The following is a 21,320-nucleotide window of genomic DNA, read 5'->3' as shown; positions in this document are numbered from 1 at the left end:
TTCCGGTAATGCTGTTGTCAATCAATGAAGGGGCGGGGAATTCGCATGGTGTCAAAATGGCGGAGTTGGAGATTGGTCAACAATGTGAGGTACAGCATTGCCGTCAGTTAGGTAGGTGTAAATCGTGGTGAATTTCGCCAAGTAGTACATGTCTACCGAACCCTGTTTGTGATGGGTGGCTCTTTAACTCTTTTCGTGGAAGTCTTTCCTTCGAGAAGCTAATGAATGTTGCTCGATGGGAAGAATGTTTAAGATGAGAGGGGCGATTAAAACTCATCCTTCAGGAAGTGCCTCCTCTCTCGTAGGTTTTTCCTCCTGAGATAATTCCAGGGCTTTTAGCTGTAATAAAACAAAGATCCTGTGGATGCTGAAGATCGTAAACAAAAACCGAAATTGTTGGAGAAATTCTGCAAATCTATCGTCTTGAATCCAGTGACCCTTCGGAATTACAGAGTAACTAGTTTATTTTCTGAGGAAGAGTCACTGGACTTGAAACGTTATGTCTTTTTTTTCTCCTATGTTTCTCCAACGATTTCTATTTATTTCTAATGTTTTATTTATAGACTCATAGAGATGTACATAATCTTCGGTCCAACTCGTCCATGCCCACCAGATATCCTAACCTAATCTAGTCCCATTTGTCAGCACTTGGCCCATATCCCTCTAAATCCTTCCAATTCCTATACCCATCCAGATGTGTTTTAAATGTTATAATTGTACTAGCCTCCATCACTTTCGCTGGCAGCTCATTCCATGCACACATTACCCTCTTGCGTGAAGAAGTTGACCCTTAGGTCCTTCTTTTATATCTTTCCCCATCACCCTAAACCTGTGCCCTCTAGTTGTCGACTCCCCCATCTCAGGGAAAATACCTTGTCTATTTACCCTTTCCTTGCCCCTCATGATTTTATAAACCTCAATAAGGTCACCACTCAGCCTCGGACGCTCCAAGGAAAACAGCCCCAACTATTCAGCCTCTCTCTATAGCTCAAATCTTCCAACTCTGGCAAAATCCTGGTAAATCTTTTTGAACACAAATTCTTGGAAAAGTTCAGGTCTGGCAGCATCTGTGAAGAAAAATCCAAAGTTAACATTTTAAAAAACTCAGCAGGTCTGGCAGCATCTGTAAAGTTCTCAAGAAGTGTCACTGGTCTTAAAATGTTAACTTTGGATTTTTCTTCACAGATGCTGCCAGACCTGCTGAGTTTTTCAAGCAATTTCTGTTTTTGTTTCTGATTTCCAGCATCCTCCGCTCATAGAGCATGTAAACAGGCCCTTTGGTCTAACTCGTCCATGCCAAACAGATTTCTTAAATTAATTCAGTCCCATTTGCCATCACTTGGCCCATATTCCTCTTAAACCTTTCTTATTCATATACCCAACCAGATGCTGTTTAAATGTTGCTATTGTACCAGCCTCCACCACTTTCTCTGGCAGCTCACTCCATACACGCGTAACCCTCTGTGTGAAAATGTTGCCCCTTTAGGTCTCTTTTATATCTTTCCACTGTCACCCTAAACCTGTGCCCTCTAGTTGTCAACTCCCCCACCTCAGGGAAAAGACCCTGTCTATTTATCCTATACATGCCCCCCATGATTTTATAGACCTCTGTAAGGTCACCCCTCAGCCTCCGGCGTTCCATGGAAAACACCCCCAGCTGATTCACCCTCTCCCAAGAGCTCAGATCCTCCAAACCTGGCAACATCCTTGTAAATCTTTTCTGAACCCTTTCAAGTCTCACTACGTCCTTCTGATAGAAGGGAGACCAGCATTGAATTGAATTAAACTTATTTTCATGTGTACCGTGTCACAGTGAAAAGCTTTGTCTTACGAGCAATACGGGCAGATCACATAGTTAAGTAGCATAGAAAAGTAAATAATAGGTAAACGGGCAAAAACAAAAACACAGGTACAGGCGAATGTTAAGAGTTTGTGAGTCCATTCAATATTTTAACAACAGTATGGTAGAAGCAATTTTGAAACCAACTGGTGCATGTATTCAGGCTTCTGTACTTTCTCCCCGATGGTAGAGGTTGTAGAAAAACATTTCCTGGGTGGGATGGATCTTTGAGAATGCTGGTGGCCTTTCCTTGACAGTGGGCCTGGTAGATGTATTCAATAGATGGGAAGTTAACCTTTGTGATTGTCCGGCCCAAGTTCACCACTCTCTGTAACTGTCTCTGATCTTGAATGGTACAGTTGCCGTACCAGGTGGTGATACATCCAGACAGAATGCTCTTGATGGCGGACCTATAAAAGTTGGCAAGGGTATTCGCCATCATGCCTAATTTCCTCAGCTGCCTGAGGAAGAAGAGACTTTCTCAGTTGTTGTTGGGCCTTTGTAACCAGTGCATCCACATGAAGAGTCCATGAAAGCTTGTTGTGGATGACCACTCTCAGAAGCTTGACACTGTCCACTCATTCCACCTCTGTGCTGTTAATGTGTAGGGGGGCATGACTAAGATCCCGCTGAAAGTCAATAATGAGTTCCTTGGTTTTGATGACATTGAGAGCTAAGTTGTTCTCAATGCATCATTTTTTCAGGTCTTCCTCCTCCCGTCTGTAGTCTGTTACATCGCCATCTGAGATGCACGCTGTATTCCAAAAGTGGCCTGAACAGTGTCCTGTATAGCCACAACATGACCTCCCAACACCTATACTCAATCCTCTGACCAATAAAGGAAAGCATTCCAAATGCTGCCTTCACTATGTTATCTACCTGCGACTCCACTTTCAAGAATTTATGAACATGTATTCCAAGATGGAATTTGTTCAGCAACACTCCCCAGGACCTTACCATTAAGTTTATAAGTCCTGGTCCTATTTGTCTTTCCAAAATGCAGCACATCAGATTTATCTAAATTAAACTCCATCTGATCAAGATCCCGTTGTAGTCTTAGGTAACATTCTTCACTGTCCACTATACCTACAATTTTAGTATCATCTGCAAACTTACTAACTATACCTCCTATGTTCACATCCCAATCATTTATATAAATGACAAAAAAGAAGTGGACCCAGCACCTATCGTTGTGGCACACCACTGGACACAGGCCTCCAGTCTGAGAGGCAACCTTCCACCACCATCCTCTGTTTCTACCTTCAACAACTTACTGAAGTTCATATAGATCATGTCTACCACTCTGCACTCATCAAACTTCTTCATTACTTCAAAAAACTCAATCAAGTTCATGATACATGATTCCCCATGCACAAAGTATGTTGACTATCCCGAATCAGTCCTTGCCTTTCCAAATGCATATAAATACTGTCCCTCAGGGTTTCCTTCAACAACTTGCCCACCATTGACGCCAGGCTCACTGGTCTATAGTTCCCTGGCTTTTCCTTACCACCTTTCTTAAATAGTGGCACCACGTCAACCAAACTCTAGGCTTCCAGCACCTCACCTATGACTATCGTTGATCCAAATATCTCAGCAAGGGGCTCAACAATCACTCCCCTAGCTTCCCACAGAGTTTGAGGGTTTACCTGATCAGGCCCTGGGGATTTATCCACTTTTATGCATTGTAAGACATCCAGCACCACAACCTCTAATAATGACATTTTTCAAGATGTCACCATCTATTTACCCACATTCTATATCTTCCGTGTCCTTCTCCACAGTAAGCACTGATGCAAAATATTCGTTTAGTATCTCTCCCATTTCCCATGGTTCCTCACAGAGGCTGACTTGCTGATCTTTGAGGGGCCCTATTCTTTCCCTAGCTACCACTTTGGGCTTAATATATTTAGAAAATCCCTTTGGATTCTCCTTAACCCTATTTGCCAAATCTATCTCATGTCCCCTTTTTGCCCTCTTGATTTCCCTCTTAAGCATACTCCTACTGCCTTTATAATCTTCTAAGGATTGACTCAATTTTGCTGTCTGTACCTGAGGCTGAGGAGTGGCAGATAGAGTTTAATTTAGATAAATGTGAGGTGCTGTATTTTGGAAAAGCAAATCAGAGCAGGACATATACACTTAATGGTAAGGTCCTCGGTAGTGTTGCTGAACAAAGACTTTGGAGTGCAGGTTCATAGCTCCTTGAAAGTAGAGTCACAGATAGATAGGATAGTGAAGAAGGGTTTGGTATGCTTTCCTTTATTGGTCAGAGCACTAAGTATAGTAGTTGAGAGGTCATGATGAGGCTGTATAGGACATTAGTTAGGCCACTTTTGGAATATGGCTTGCAGTTCTGATCTCCCTCCTATTGGAAGGATGTGTGAAACTTGAAAGGGTTCAGAAAAGATTTAGAAGGATGTTACCAGGGTTGGAGGATATGAGCCAAAGGGAGAGGCTGAATCAGCCATTTCCTTGGAGCGCGGAGGCTGAGAGGTGACCTTATAGAAGTTTATACAATCATAAGGGGCATGGATAGGGTAAATAGGTAAAATCTTTTCCCTGGGGTGGGGAAGTCTAGAACTAGAGGGCATAGGTTTCAAGTGAGAGGGGAAATATATAAAAGAGACCTAAAGGGCGACCATTTCACACAGAGGGTGGTGCCTGTATGGAATGAGCTGCCAGAGGAAGAGCTGGAGACTGGTAGAATTGCAACATTTAAAAGGCATCAGGCTGGATATATGAATAGGAAGGGTTTAGAGGGATATGGGCCAAGTGCTGGCAAATGGCACTATATTAGGTTAGGATATCTGGTGGGTATGGACGAGTTGAACCGAAGGGTCTATTTCCGTGCTGTACTTCTCTATGACATATACATTCTTCTTTTTCTTATCCAAAACCTCAATTTGTCAAGTATTCCCAGCATTCCCTACACCTACCAGCCTTGCCTTTCACCTCACCAACAATATACAGTCTCTGGACTCTCATTTTTGAAGGCTGCTCATTTTCTAGCTGCCTCTTTACCTGTGAATATCTGCCTCCAATCAATTTTTGAAAGTTCTTGCCTAATACCATCAAAATTGGCCTTCCTCCAATTTAGAACTTCAACTTTTAGATCCGGTCTATCTTTTTCCATCACTATTTTAAAACTAATAGAATTATGGTCCCTGGCCCCAAAGTGTACCTCCACTGACACCTCAGTCACCTGCCCTGCCTTATTTCCCAAGAGTAGGTCAAGTTTTGCAGCTTCTCTAGTTGGTAGATCCATATACTGAATCAGAACATTTTCTAGTACCTACTTAATAAATTGCTCTCCATCTAAACCCTTAACACTATGGCAGTCCCAGTCGATGTTTGGAAAGTTAAAATCCCCTACCATAACCACCTTATTATTCTTACAGATAACTGAGATCTTCTTAACAAATTTTTTTCTCAATTTCCTGCTGACTATTGGGGGGGGTCTATAATACAATCCCAATGAGGTGATCATTCCTTTCCTATTTCTCAGTTACGCCCAGATAACTTCTTTGGATGTATTCCCAGGAATATCCTCCTTAAGTACAGCTGTAATGCTATCCTGTATCAAAAACGCTACTCCCCCTCTTCTCTTGTTCCCCCCCCCCCCTCTTTTTATCCTTCCTATAGCATTTGTATCCTGGAACATTAAATTACAAGTCCTGTCCATCCCTGAGCCATGTCTCCGTAATTGCTACTATATCCCAGTCCCGTATTCCTAACCATGCTGAGTTCATCTGCCTACCCTATTAGACCTCTTGCATCGAAATAAATGCAGTTTAAGTTTTTTCAGTCCTACTTTGTTCTCTGCTTTGATCCTGCCTACCTTGACTGTTTGACTCGCTCCTTTTCCCAACTGTACCAGTCTCAGCTTGATCTCTTTTCTGACTATTTCCCTGAGTCCCATCCCTCCACCTTACTAGTTTAAATCCTCCCAAGCAGCTCTAGCAAATCTTCCTGCCAGTATATTAGTCCACTTCCAATTCAGGTGCAATCCATCGTTCTTGTACAGGTCACTTCTACCCCAGAAGAGATTCCATTGATCCAAAAATGTGAACCCTGCTCCCCTGCACCAGCTTCTCATCCACACATTCATCTGCTCTATTTTTCTATTCCTACCCTCACTAGTACGTAGCACTAGTGTTTCGGTTTTTATGTTTTATTTGAAGGTTGGTTCAGAAGGCCACAGTTAAAAGTAATTTTACAGTTTTGTACATTCCATGTTGTTTACAATCTTGTAAATTTCTCTAAAATCAACTCTTAGATGCATTATTTAACTGAAAGTCCATTTTGCTGCACCGTCTCTGCTAACTAAATGTGGTATTCGAACTATGATCTGATAAAGCACCAGAACTTAATTCTCATGCGATTGCAAACACCAAAATAAAAGCTCGTAAAATTTGTGAATGACACATGTTGATCCAATTCCTTTAGTCTATTACAAGGTATGACCAGCATCTTTATTTCTTAATATTGCTAGATTTTTAGAAACATTTTTTTAACCTTATATGAACTTTCAACATTTTATAAACATGCTAATAAATTAGGGGAAGGAGTAGGTTACTTGGTACCTCAAGGCTGTTTTGTTATTTAATAAGATGACGGCTGAGTTCCATAGGCTCCCAAATGTCTAAGAAAAATGTTCTCCTTGTCACTATGACTATTATTTTTAAACTGTGAGCCTAGTTCTCGATTTTCCTGAACAAGGAAAGATCCTTTCCACATCCGTCCTGTCAAGACCAGCCATGATTAGATTAGATACAGTGTGGAAACAGGCCCTTCAGCCCAACAAGTCCACACCGACCCGCCGAAGTGCAACCCACCCAGACTCATTCCCCTACATTTACCCCTTCACCTAACACTATGGGCATGGCCAATTCACCTAACCTGCACATTTTTGGACTGTGGGAGGAAACCGGAGCACCCAGAGGAAACCAACGCAGACACGGGGAGAATGTGCAAACTCCAGTCAGTCGCCTGAGGCGGGAATTGAACCCAGGTCTCTGACGCTGTGAGGCTAACCACTGTGCCACCAAATTAATTCATACAAGCCTAGCTTGTCTAACTTTTCCTCATAAGACAATCTCCCCTTTCCATGCTTTAGTCTGGTGAACCTCTTTTGAACTCCTTCCAGTAAATGTACACCCTCCCTTGAATACAGAAAACAATGCAATACGCAGTATTTCAGATATGATCTCATCAGTGAGCTGTCGAATTGAAACATAACTGTGTTGGGAAACATTGGGAAATGTGAGGTTTTACTCTTTGGCAGGAAGAATACTGAAGATGAATATATTTAAACAGAGAAAGACTGCAAAAACTTGCAACAGAGTTTTAAGAGTTCTTGTTCATGAATCACAAAAGTCCAACGTCCAAGTTCAGTGCATAATAGGAAAAGCAAATGGAATGTTGGCCTTCATTTCAAAGAGAATGGAGTTAATAGTAGGAAGGTTTTACTCAAACTGTACAAAGCACTAGACGGAACACAGTTGCAATACTGTGAACCATTTAGACCTCATACCTGAAGGAAGATATACTGACATTGAGGCAGTTCAGCCTGTACTCCTTGAAATTTAGAAGAATGAGAAGCAACCTTATTGAACTATAGTTGATAAGATGTGGAAAGTTTGATTCCTCTTATGGAAAAGTCAAGGACCATTGGGCATAATCACAGAAAAAGGTGTTATAGATTTAAGAGTTGAGGAGGAATTTATTTTGATGGTTGTGAATCTATGGAATTGTTTAGCACAGAAATTTATCAAGGCTGGATGATTATGTGTATGCAAGGCTGAGATAGGCAGACTTTAAACCAGTAATAGAAAATAGAACATTACAGCACAGTACAGGCCCTTCAGTCCTCAATGTTGTGCTGACCTTTTATTCTACTCTCCGATCAAGCTAACCTATGTACCCTTCATTTTACTATCATCCATGTGCCTATCCAAAAGTGACTTAAATGTCCTTAATGTATCTGACTCTACTACCACTGCTGGCAGTCCAGTTTCTGTATAAAGAACGTACCTCTGAAATCTTATCTAAACCTTCTTCCAATCACCTTAAAATTATGCCCCATCATGATAGCCATTTGCACCCTGGGAAAAAAAGTCTCTGTCTATTCACTCTATCTGTGCCTCTCATCATCTTGTACACCTCTATCAAGTCACCTCTCATCCTTCTTCGCTCCAATGAGAAAATCTCTAGCTTTCTCAACCTTTCTTCATAAGACATGCCCTCCAGTCCAGGCAGCATCCTGGTAAATCTCATCTGCAGCCTCTTGAAAGCTTCCACATCCTTCCTACAATGAGGTGACCAGAACTGAACACAGTATTCCAAGTGTGGTCTAACCAGGGCTTTATAGAGCTGCAGCATAACCTCGTGGCTCTTAAACTCAATCCCCCTGCTAATGAAAGCCAATACGCCACACACTTTCTTAACAACCCTATCAACTTGGGTGGCAACTTTGAGGGATGTATGGACATGGACCCCAAGATCCTTCTGTTCCTCCACACAGTCAAGAATCCTGCCTTTAACCCTGTAATCTGCATTTAAATTTGACCTTAAATGGATCGCTTCACACTTTTCCAGGTTCAACTCCATCTACCACTTCTCAGCCCAGCACTGCAGCCTGTCACTATCCCATTGCAACCTACAACAGCCCTCCATACTATCCACAACTCTACCAACCTTCGTGTCATCAGCAAATTTACTAACCCACCCTTCTACTTCCTCATCCAAGTCATTTATAAAAATCACAAAGAGCAGAGGTCCCAGAATAGATTCCTGCGGAACACCACTGGTCACCGAGCTCCAGGCTGAAAACTTTCCATCTACTACCTCCCTCTGTGTTCTATGGGCTAGCTAAGTCTTTATCCACACAGTCAAATTTCCCTGTATCCCGTGCCTCCTTACTTTCTGAATGAGCCTACCTTGGGGAACCTTATCAAACACCTTGCTAAAATCCATGTACACCACATCCACTGCTCAACCTTCAATATGTTTTTTCACATCCTTAAAGAATTCAATAAGGTTGTGGGGCATGACCTGCCCCTCACAAAGCCATGTTGACCATCTCTAACCAAACTATGCTTTTCCAAATAATAATAAATCTTGTCTCTTAGAATCCTCTCCAATAATTTGCCCACCACGATGTAAGACTGACTGGTGTGTAATTCCCAGGGCTATCCCTATTCCCTTCCTTGAACAAGGGAATAACAATTTGCCACTCTCTAATCATTTGGTACTACTTCAGTGGACAGTGAGGATGCAAAGATCATCGCCAAAGGTGCAGCAATCGCTTCCCATAGTAACCTTGGGTATATCCTGTCTGGCACAGCATATGTAGCTATCCTCATGTCTTTCAAAATTTCTAACACATTCTCCTTCTCAGCATCAATCTGTTTGAGTATATCAGCCTGCTTCATGCTAGCCTCACAATCTACAAGATCCCTCTCACTAGTGAATACTGAAACAAAGTATTCATTAGGAACCTCCACTACCTCCTCTGACTTTAGGCACAAATTCCCTCCACTATCCTTGATCAGCCCAACCCTCACTCTGGCCATCCTCTTGTTCCTCACATAAGTGTAGAATGCCTTGGGGTTTTCCTTAATCCTACCCGCCAGGGCTTTTTCATGCCCCCTTCTAGCTCTCCTAAGTCCATTTTTCAATTCCTTCCTGGCTACCTTGTAACCCTTTAAAGCCCTGTCTGATCCTTGCTCCCTCAACTTTAAGGAGAAAGTGAAGACTGCAGATGCTGGAGATCAGAGCTGAAAAATGTGTTGCTGGAAAAGCGCAGCAGGTCAGGCAGCATCGAAGGAGCAGGAGAATCGATGTTTCGGGCTTAAGCCCTTTTTCAGGAAGAAGGGCTTATGCCCGAAACATCGATTCTCCTGCTCCTTCGATGCTGCCTGACCTGCTGCGCTTTTCCAGCAATACATTTTTCAGCAGCTTCCTCAACTTTAACTTCCTTCTTCCTCTTTCCTAGATGTTTCACATCTTTTGTCATCCAAGGTTCCTTCACCCTACTGTCCCTTCCTTACCTGAGTGGGACAAATCTATCCAGCACTTGCAGCAAATATTCCCTAAACAACCTCGCCTTTCCCTGAGAATAATGGTTATGAGGCAAAGACAAGAAAATGGAATTGGAAGATTCAGATCAGCCATGATCTCATTGAATGAGAGTAAACTCAATGGGCTGGATACTCTAATTCTCCTATGTCTTATTGTCTTTCATAAAGATACCATTGCCTTTATAATCACAAGGTGGAAACAAGTGCAGAGAATCAACTGGTAGATGGTGATGGAGTGGGAAACACCATCGCTCAAACAAGCTTTGTCAGGGCCCTTAATTTAACGTTGGAGTAAGAATGAGTCACTGGCTTCTAAAGCCTAAAGTTGGAATGATGTGACCCTGCCTGGCACAATTTAATGTGTAGTATATGTGTGGAGTTCAGAGACTTTGTTTTGCTTGTTTGTGCTGTTTTAAGGTCTCTGTGGAACTTCAAAATGTACAAACAAGTTTGGAAGTGCTGCAGCAACTGACTCAGAATTTCACACTTACCTATGCCAAAGTCTCCTCTGCATGCACAGAGGCAGACTAGCACAACCCAGATCTTTATCAACATCATGCGGTGATGTGCAAACATGCATTGAACTGCACATGTGCAAATAGCTCTCAATGATTATCTTAAGTGGCTGGTTGTGTTGGGAATACACACTCCATTAGATTGTGTACATTTTATTTTATTCCGCCAAAGGGGACAACTTCATATTTACCCGCATAATATCCAGTTTGCCAGATTTGAGCCCACTCAGACACTGGACTTGGGATGTTAACTCTATTTCTCTCCGCCGATGCTGCCAGACCTGCTGCATTTCACCAGCATTCGTTGTTACAGACTTCCAGCATACAGTCATAGAGTTATATAGCACAAAAACTGACCCTTAGTCCAACTTGTCAATGCCAACCAGACATCCTAAACTGGTCTCGTCCCATTTGTCGGCTTTTGACCCATGTCTGTCTTAAACCCTTCCAGTTCATGTACCCATTCATATACCTTTTAAATGTTGTAATTGTATGCACCTCCACCACTTTGTTTGGCAGCTCATTCCATACACACACCACACTCTGCACGAAAATGTTGCCCCTTAAGTCCTTTTTAAATGTCTCCCCTCTCACCTTAAACCTATGCCCTCTAATTCTGGACTCCCCTAACCTAGAAAAAAGATTTTGGCTATTCACCGTATCTGTGCCCCTCATGATTTTATAAACCTCTCACCCCTCAGCCTCCCATTCTTCAGGCAAAATAGCCCCAGCCTATTCAACTTCTCCTTATAGCTCAAACCCTCCAATCCCAGCAACATTCTTCTAAATCTTTTCTGAACTCTTTCAAGTTTAACAACATCTTTCCTACAACAGGGAGACCAGAATTGAATGCAGTATTCTGAAAGTGGACTCACCAATGTCGTGTACAGCCACAACATGATATTCCAACTTCTATACTCAATGCACTGACCAATGGAGACAAGCATACCTAATGCCTTCTTCATCACCCTGTCTACTTGCAACTCCACTTTCAAAGAGCTGTGCATCCTCCCGCAGCAGTCCGTTTGTTCGGCCACACTCCCCAGGACCCTACCATTTAGATTAGATTCCCTAGAGAGTGGAAACAGGCTCTTCGGCCCAACAAGTCCACACCGACCCTCTGAAGAGCAACCCACCCAGACCCATTCCGCTACATTCACCTCTGACTAATGCACCTAACACTGGGCAATTTAGCATGGCCAATTCACATAATCTGCACATCTTTGGACTATAAGTCCTGGCTTGATCTGCCTTACCAAAATGCACACCTCATATTTATCTAAATTATACTCCATCTGACACTCCTCAGCTCATTGGCCCATCTGATCAAAGCCCTTTTGTATCCTGAGATAACCTTCACTGTTCACTACATCACCAATTTTGGTGTCATCTGCAAACTTACTAACCATTCCTCCTATATTCACATCCAAATCATTTATATGAATGATGAAAAGCAATGGACCCAGCACCAATCCTTGTGGCCTCCAGTCCACAAAACAACCTTCTCCAACCATCTTCTGTCTCCTACCTTCTCACTTTGTCAACTCTTTTTAAGTATCTACTGAAGAAAACTTACCCTTTGTATATTAGTGTGGTGCTGGAAAAGTACATCCAGTCAGGCAGCATCTGAGGAGCAGGAGAGTCAATGTTTCGAGCATAAGCTCTTCATCAGGAAAGAGGGATTGGCCCAAGGGGCTGAGAGATAAATGGAAGGGAGGCGGGGCTGGGGAGAAGGTAGCTGGGACTGCGATAGGTAGATGAAGGTGGGGGTGAAAGTAATGGAGAGGAGGGTGGAGCGGATAGGTGGGCAAGGAGATGGACAGATAGGACAGTTCAAGAGGATGGTGCCAAGTTGGAAAGTTAGATCTGGGAAAAGGTAGGGGCAGGGGAAATGAGGAAACTGGTGAAATTTACATTGATTCCCGTGCGGTTGGAGGATCCCAAGGCAGAAATGACGCGTTCTTCCTGCAGGCGTCAAGTGGCTAGAGTTTGGTGGTGCAGGTGGCCCAGGACTAGCATGTCCTTGGCAGATTTGGAGGGGGAGTTAAGGTGTTCGGCCACAGGGTGGTGGGGTTGTTTAGTGCATGTGTCCCAGAGATGTTCTCTGAAATGTTCTGCAAGTTGGCGTCCTGTCTCCCCGATGTAGAGGAGACCACATCGAGAGCAACGGACACAGCAGATGACATGGGCCGTGGTATAGGTAAATCTGTTGGATGCGGAAGCATTCTTTGGGGCCTTGGACAGAGGTGAGAGGGGAGGTGTGTGTGCAGGCTTTGCACTTCTTGCCAGTACTGGGAGTGAAGGGTGGGTTGTGGGGCATGTCGACCAACAAGGGAGTCACGGGGGGAATAGTTTCTGCGGAATGCAGATAGGGGTGGGGAGGGGAATATGTCCCAGGTGGTGAGGTCTGTTTGTAGGTGGCAGAAATTGCAGAGTATGATGCAGTGTATCCAGAGGTTGATGGGGTGGATGGTGAGGACCAGGGAGGTTCTGTCCTTTTTGCGATTGGAGGTATGAGGTTCAAGGGCAGTCGTGCAGGAAGTAGGGTGATGCACTGGACGGCATTGTCGACCACATGGGATTGGAAATTGCAGTTTTTGAAGAAGGAAGCCATCCGTGATGTTCTGTGATGGAATTGGTCCTCCTGAGAGCAGATGCGGTGGTGGAGGAGGAATTGGGAATAAGGAGGTAGGGTGGGAGGAATTGTAGTCCAGGTAGCTGTGGGAGTCAGTGGATTTGGAGTTGATTTCCATGTTAAGTTGGTTGCCGGAAATGGAGATGGAGAGGTCCAGGAACGGGTGGGAGGTGTCTGAGATGGTCCAGTCAACTTGTAGTCAGTGTAGAAGGTGTTATTGAAGTTGATGAACTGTTCAACCTTCTCGTGGGAGCCCTCAGGGATGCCATATGATCCTTTTTTTGTGCTTTGATTTACTTACAGTTACCAAGTCAAGGGAAGCACTCTCTCTCTCCCAGCTTCTCCATTAACCTGGTATTTCACCAGCTAGATAGCATTTGATTTTAAAATGAGCAGTAAAAAAAGAGGGAAAAGTATTCAAAAGGTAGCGAGGAGAAATTACTGTCTAAATATCAGCACAATTGTAGTGTGAAATTGTAGAGTGAAATGTTAAATTTCAACTACACTTGTACATGATCCCAAACAATAATAAATTTCTAGTCTAATAGACAAATATAAAGTATGTTAACTTGACTTATTTACTAGAAATTTGAAGCCAAATCATACGCGTATATGTAATCAAATGATAATTAACCTCATTTTATGATAATATTTGTTGGTCCACTTTGAACTTAGAGAGCTAACTTTTCTCCTGTCATCAGAATAATTGACAATAACCATTCCTGTAAGCTCTGAAGTAATTTTAAGTGAATAACAAAAATGCTGTCAAGATGGCTAAGTTTTGTTAAACTAACAAGAATTGTTCCCTCTTTCAGATTTTCTGCCTTTTGTTTGTGATGGATGTTCAGGAATTTACTGGTATAGTATTCATCATCAAAATAAACAGCTACATTTATAAATAGGAATATAAGCTTTACAAATATAAGATTGGATAGGTGTCCTCTTACCCTTGTATTATTTTAAAAATGACTGCAAGCTGTATGTCTTTTCTTTTCTTTTAGCCTTGAACATAGGGGTAAAGATGCTCATGGCTGCTCTGGGGTGAGTTTTCGGACAAAAAAACCTGTGCAAGTAGTACGTTATTCCTTTTTTGAGTTAATATTGGCTTATAGGTGGGTCACTTTCCCTGTTTAAATTGATCGCACATAATGATGAGACTTGTGTTCCTAGTCTTTCCCGGAAATGTTCCAGAAAATCTAACACTTTTTCCACCTAATGGATATTACAACAAATATTTGTCAGGAATCTGAGTCTGTTATCTACTCTTACTTGCTGATAATAGGAGGAACATAAAGTGGAAATCTTTTGAAAGGGAAAATTAAAATTTCTGTCACCAGAATTGATAATATCTGTTCCTGTGTTGTATATCCCATGAAATTCTATTTGACAAATCAGTATATTTAATGGTTGCAGAAACAGAAGTATTGCTCTTGTAAACATCAAAATTTGAATTGAAAACGTCATAGTGACAACTATCGTCATGTACAAAATGCTCTGCCCTTACTGTATCACTTCAAAAACACCTATTTTCCCAATGACCTCTACAACTGTCCAGGAAAGAAATAACAGCAATGTCAAGGGATCACCATCACCTCCCCAAGCCACATTGGTTTGGGAGGCAATGGCTTAATGGAATTATCGTTGGACTGTTAATCCAGAGCTACGGATAACGTTCTGGGGGCCTGGGTTTGAATCCCACCGTGGCAGATGGTGGAATTTGAATTTGATAAATATCTGTAATTAAGAATCTCATGATGACCATAAATCCATTGTCGATTGGCAGAAAAAACCCATGTGGTTCACTAATGTCCTTTCGGGAAAGATACTGCCATCCTTACCAGGTCTGGCCTACATGTGACTCCAGACCCACAGCAATGTGGCTGACTCTTAACTACCATCTGGGCAATTAGGGATGGGCAATAAATGCTGCTTAGCCAATTACATACTTGTCCTATGAATGAATAAAAAAAAAGGAAAATATGAATGTCCACCCTCTTGCATTGGACAAAGATTACAAATGTTTGAACCAAGTACCTTCAGTTCAAGAACAGCTTTTTTTCCCACTGTTATCAAAATTTTGATTGGACTTCTCATATATTGAAGTTGATATTTCTCTGCATCTTCTGTTTAGCAGGAACAATTTATTCTGCATTCTGTTCTATTACCCTGATGGACTTATGTAAAGTACAATTTGCTTGGATAGCACACAAAACAATACTTTTCACTATATCTTGGTACATGTGATAATAATAAACCAAATATATTATTTTTGATTTCTATGACATTGTCTCTGTCTATTTCCAGAATTACTGTTGCATGAAATTTTACAGTCATAAAGCCCCAAGTTTGATGATGTCTAGATATTTTGGGAAGTTAATACTCCAATGTTAGCAAATATGGAATACCCTACCTCTTATCCTCACTATAGATAGTTACCAGGAATCCACCACTGAGTGAAATCTCATAATGGATTGTCTTTCTGGCAAACCTCAATTCCTTGGCTCCATGGTGGTGCAAACTCAAAGCATCTCTTAGTATACAGGTAAAGCTTCTTAAACAGCACTTTCAAAATGCATGACCATTTTCATCTACAAGGACAAGGGCAGCAGATGTGAGGGATCACCACAAGTTCTCTAAGCCACTCCCCATACTGGCTTGAAAATATAATGAGCACAAGCAACCTACTGGAAGGTCCTTGACACTTCCTCCAGTTCCTGCAAATCCTGTCTGTGCTACTAAAGGCTGATGTCCCTAATGTAGCTGACTTCTCTGCCTCTGCCTAGCACTATTAATTATTGATTATCTAGGTTGAACTGATCAAGCTTGGTGCATTGTGCAGTTTTTGTTTTACAACAAAATATTGTATTGTGTTGCATTATGTTACACAATACATTTTTTAAAACCCAGTTACAACTTTTATTAACTAATGAAAGAATTGTTGAATTATTATTGCACCAAATTTATTGAAACAGAAATTTAAATTATTAATTTAATCAGTTGTCAGAATGCTATACCTGATATGTTGTAGATGCACCTATCTGCTGTGAGCAATAGAAAGGGAGATCCAATATAAAGTAAAATTTAGAATGCTAAAAAATTGAGTTAAATATTCTGAAATTCCAATTTCAGGTTTGTTTAAGACTACCAGTGAAATCTGAAGGAACCTCTTCTTACAAATGTACATATAAAAGCTGTAAGGCAAAAGAACTCTTGCCAGTAATTTGTTCACATTGCGAGAAACATTTTTGTCTGAGGTGGGTATTTATATAAGCTGAACTCCTATTACAGTTTTGGTTATGATTTATACTTTATAATGTTGATGTTTCTGTTTCAGTCATCGACACCAGTCAGACCACAACTGTGAAAAACAAGAGTTGCCTATATCACACTTGGCTGTTTCTCGGCAAGTAGTTAAAGAGTCTGTTGGCAAGTATTGAATTACTTTTCAGAAACAACATATCTTTTCTATTATCTATGACCTGGTTATTAGTAAATTCATCTTTACAGTCTAATCACATGCATATAAAACCCAAATCAGCTTAGTAAAAATTAAAATTACAATATAATTGTATGTTCTTTATATAGAACAGTATTAGAATTTTGTGGATATTGTTTTACTTATGTGCTGATACTTAATCAAAGGATAAGGCCAGACACTCCTTTTTTAAGGAACTATAATCTGATATTAGTGGGTTTATGTCTGTAGTGCAGATTAACACTTTCCAATTTTTTTGGAGGAATACATTATCTCTCCTTGCTGAGATCTTTATTTGCTGAATAGCTGAAGCTAATCTTTCATGTACTGCTCACCAACATTGTATAGTCTATTTGCTTCTCTTCTTCGCCTTTATTATTGCACAGTATTGGATAGCTTCTGCTGTGGATCAGTAGAGTGCATTTTTGGTACTGAGCTAGTTTGGAAGTTCAAATCCCATTCCAAGACTTAAACACAACAATTACTGAGGGAGTGCTCCACGATCAGAGATGCCAAGTTTTGGATAAGATGTTAAACCAAGGCTGGATGTCAAAGATATCACAGCATTATTTTAAGGAAGGACAGAGAGTTATTCCCTTGTGTTCTGGCCAATATTTGCCCCTCAATCAAAGTCACAAGATTATCTTGGTTATATAACTGCTGTTAGTAGCAATTTACTTTGAGTAAACTGGCTGCCATTTTCCCTGCAATGCAACAATGACTGCATTTCAAAAGCACTTAATTGGCTCAAAAGTACTTTGGGCCATTTTGTGGTTAGGGAAAGCAATGCAAAAAAAATGCAAGTCTCTTTATGATGTATCTATTTCAGGGATAGGTGATATAAATATACATATCATATTGATTGGAAAGGACAGGAAAAATAATTAGCTTAACCAATATCAGTATTGCATTTATGTTGTTTCAATTAAGTTTTTTTAAAATCAAAAGCCCGAGATGCAGTCCCTGTTTCGCTGAAGAAAGGTAGAAAAGGAGCAAAGAATGATGCAACAGCTGCAAAAGTAGCACTTATGAAGATGAAGTTACATGCTGTTGGAGACAAGTCCATACCACAGGTTAATGTTATTTAAGGTGAAATTTTCATTGAAGTTCTTTTAATGGGGATAGTACACAATATGATGGGGTTCTGAATTTTCAAATATGTCTTGGAGCTGATTTTTAATGTCATCTTGCCTTCAAGTAGGTTAAGATAAGGTGTAAAAATAAGCAGTGGTTATCTCTAGCAGGTCTCTAACCATTCTGTACACTGGTCATATTTTTTGTGGATTGGAAAGGCAACAGGACAGATAAGATTTTCATAATATTTAAATAGTCAGCAACTTGGCTTACGTACAGAATTTCATCACTTTGTTAATGGATTGCCAGAATTAGCAAGAAGGCCAAGGATTTGCCCAAATTACACATTTTCCCAAATCCATATGGTGAATTGCACCATTTGTGAAGACAGCAACATGTGTATGGCCAGAAGAATAAAGTTTTAAAATCTTAAAATAATTGGAACGCAAAAATACATAATTTTCAAATTTATTTCCCTGTGTTGTGATTTTAATTGCTTAATCATATCTTTTTAAGATTAGAAGAAGGTTAAATCTGTTTTCTTGGTGTCTCTTATCTTTAAACCTACTCATAGATGGGTGGTTACAAAAGAGGTGGCCTTGTCAACAACACCCATATCCCATGTATTAATTTAAGAAATCATGTCGCAACTAAGCATCACAATTACTGCTGTGCCTTCCAGCACCTCTGGTATTCTTTGCAATGTAAAATAATTAAAAATCCATCAATGACCACAGGTTAATCACCTAAACAAATACCTACCTACCTATTTTGTACACAGTATTATTGACTTCTACCAAAAACCTGTCTACATCTGGTATGAATATGCAATTGCTCTTAGAAATCTGTAAAATTCTAACAAGACTAGTCAGGGTAAACACAGGAAGCATGTTCCTGATGACTGAATGTCCAGAACCAGGGGTCACAATCTAAGGATTTGGGCTAAGCCGTTTCTTCTGCCAGAGAGTTGTGAGCCTGTGAAATTCTTTATGGCAGAAAGTGGTTGAATATTTTCAAGGAGTTAGGTATAGTTCTTAGGGCTAAAGGGATCAAAGAATATTATGAGAAAGAGGGAGCAGGGTACTGAGTTGGATGATCAGCCATGGTCATATTGAATGGTGGAGCAGGCCTATTCACTTTCCTATTTTCTATGTTTTCAAATTTTTAGAAGTGAAGGAGACAGACAGTTTGATTCTCAGAGTTGGAACTGTCATGGGGTTTTAACTTTATAAATCAGTTGCAATTAAGTGAAAAATGATCTTTGTGTTCCCAGTTTAAAATCTAAATTGGATAATGATGCAAAGTTACAGAAGTTAAAGCTGTTTTTCTCAAACATACTAATGGCCAAAAATCATTAAATTTAATTTGTTGTTTGCAGAGTGAGCGGCTATATTTTCAAGTTTTTTTGCCAAAAGGAAGCAAAGAGAAAAGCAGATCAATGTTCTTTTGTTCCAAATGGAGTATTGGAAAAATGGTGGATAATGCAGCTTCACTGTTGAACCTTAGGAATGACAACAATATTTTGGCAGCTAAGGTAATTGTTGATAAAATCATACAATTTTGCATTCATCCTTTGACTACTTGGTATCATTGTTTCCTTCGCTCTTAGTTAATGTCCATTATTTAGCCAGCATGAGATGTTTCATCTGTTTAAAATTGATAATTCAAAGGTTTAACAACTTGCAAATAGAAAACTAATAATTGAAAGTGATGCAGTGGCTTGAGCACAGATTTGCAATATTGCAATATGAAAAATGTGAATGAGTCTTCTGTCATGTTGAGCTTGACAGCAATTATATAACATCTTTTTAAATAGTAAAGTGTTGCAAGGTATTTCATAGGAGCATTAATTATCATTTAATTTCGTTGGTTAATGAAATATTAGGTCAAATGACTAAAGATTGGCCAAGAAAGTAAGCATTGAAAGGAGGAGAGAGGGATAGGGAATTTCAGAGCTTGGGAAGTCATGGAGTCAATAGACTGTAATTGGAGGAAAGTAGAGATAAACAGAGGTGTACCCAAGGAGAGCTTTGAACAGAAAGATGGGAATTTTTAATTTGAGGCATTGCTAGACCAGGAATAGTGGAAGTCAGAGCATAGGGATAATTGATGAATGTAAAGTTGTGCAAATTAGCACGCAGGCACCAGAATTTTGAATGAACCTGGATTTAAGGAGGGCACTGAAATAGTTCTGTTTAGATAGTTAATGTCTGAACTCCCATCTATGAGATACTGCTGAGAAGTGTAGTTTTCTTTTAAAAATAAATCTCTGTTGTCTTCTGACAACAAAGTAAAAGGAGTACTGGCAGTGGCTTAGAACTTGGCTGGAAATCCTGTTTTCTCATGCTGGGTGGTACAACAGTAAGTAATTTTTTTTGTTTTAAATGATTTGCTAAAACAATATAATTTTAGTCTCATTTTAAAACACCAAAAATGGGATGAATAGTGGACAAAAAGGATCCTGCAGCGATTTTCAAATATATAGACATTAGGTGGATAAATGGCAAATGAAACTTAAAACTGATAAATGTAAGCTAAGATATGGCTGTGCAATGGAGGGATTGAATAGCAAATAATTAAGGAGAGAATTTGAAACTAGTCGATTCACTACTTTTCATGCAATTATAACACAGTATTACAAAACAGGAAAATAAAAGTCTAAAGACGTTATCCTCTGGCTTTACAAAAAAAAGCTTCCAGTAGAAAAGATGCTAAATAGAGGAACAAAACTAATGCCAAGTCGAAAGAGTTAACATAAGTGGAAGATTAATGAGATGAGGGCTGTAGTTTAGTAAAAAGTTTGTAAGAGAATATCCATTCAAAAACATAAAATAAGAATACATATAATGATAAACAGTACTTAAATTATATCAAGAGAATAGGACTGGAGGACATACGGAAATTAGTTAAAGATAAATTTATAACAGCAATCAAGAAAACCGTTTCTACTCAAATGGCTTTTGAAATCGTCAAGCAAAGCAATAAAGTAAAAAGAAAATTAAAGTTTTATTGCTTCCATTATGTGACAGGTAATGCAGCGTAGGAAAATGTTTTAATGGATAGATAGTTTTTTGCCACTGCAACTTTTTTCTCATTCTCTCTTTCTTTCATTCCCCAGAAATTGAGGCTGTGTCACAGTGAATCAGGAAATGCATTGCCTATGGGCCAAACTTTGGAATTATGGCTAACAAATAATGACAGCCCACTAATCAATGGAGGAACCATTATCCTTGAATACTTAGACAATGATTGTATGAAATTAGAAAACACAAATTCATACATGGAATGACAGTTATTAAAATGAACAAATGTAATCATTTAGAGGAAAGTACGCTGAAGAAAGTTTGTTCTGATATCATATCTGAGATGACTTTTAAACACTAAATTATACAGCTTTTTTATATTGCCAAACTATTGTCTTTTATTTAAGTGTAAATCATTTTATTTGGAATAAATCAGTCTACTGTTACTGTTACATGCTTGATGGGTAATTGCAGATGATGTTTAACCTATTTAGAGTCGAAAATAATTTTCCAAAATTATGTCTTCACTATCTGATCTCTGGAATCTAATACCTTAAATCAAGTTAGCGACCCTTCTTCACTGTAAAAAATTATATAACTGCCCTTGGAATAATGTGAGAAAATCTTAATCTGATGTTAAATTAAAAACAGAGTATATTAGAGTTAGGCTTCAA

General features: G+C 40.0%; 1 protein-coding gene across 1 annotated transcript; it reads left to right on the top strand.

The window, feature by feature from the left end:
* Window positions 1-56: 56 nt before the first annotated feature.
* zfand1 (zinc finger, AN1-type domain 1) lies at window positions 57-21,098 on the top strand. Its single transcript, XM_043688172.2, has 8 exons — window positions 57-111; window positions 13,890-13,932; window positions 14,076-14,115; window positions 16,204-16,328; window positions 16,409-16,500; window positions 17,498-17,622; window positions 19,002-19,157; window positions 20,742-21,098. The coding sequence occupies exons 1-8, from the start codon at window positions 57-59 to the stop codon at window positions 20,910-20,912; spliced, it is 807 nt and encodes a 268-aa protein (XP_043544107.1). The 3' UTR covers window positions 20,913-21,098.
* Window positions 21,099-21,320: the final 222 nt, after the last annotated feature.

The sequence above is a fragment of the Chiloscyllium plagiosum genome, unplaced genomic scaffold (assembly GCF_037043375.1).
Source record: "Chiloscyllium plagiosum isolate Xiang-an unplaced genomic scaffold, Cpla_swu_hap1 HiC_scaffold_4, whole genome shotgun sequence".
NCBI lineage: Eukaryota > Metazoa > Chordata > Chondrichthyes > Orectolobiformes > Hemiscylliidae > Chiloscyllium > Chiloscyllium plagiosum.
Note: the sequence above shows the minus strand (reverse complement) of the source record. Positions and strands in the feature narration are given on the sequence as shown.

Excerpts from the sequence above, each read along its gene's own strand:
- zfand1 (XM_043688172.2), top strand. The coding sequence starts at position 57 with ATGGCGGAGTTGGAGATTGGTCAACAATGTGAGGTACAGCATTGCCGT. Across the intron at positions 14,116-16,203 it reads ATGCTCATGGCTGCTCTGGG|GTTTGTTTAAGACTACCAGT; the intron begins GTGAGTTTTCGG and ends TTCCAATTTCAG. Across the intron at positions 16,501-17,497 it reads AGTAGTTAAAGAGTCTGTTG|CCCGAGATGCAGTCCCTGTT; the intron begins GCAAGTATTGAA and ends TAAAATCAAAAG.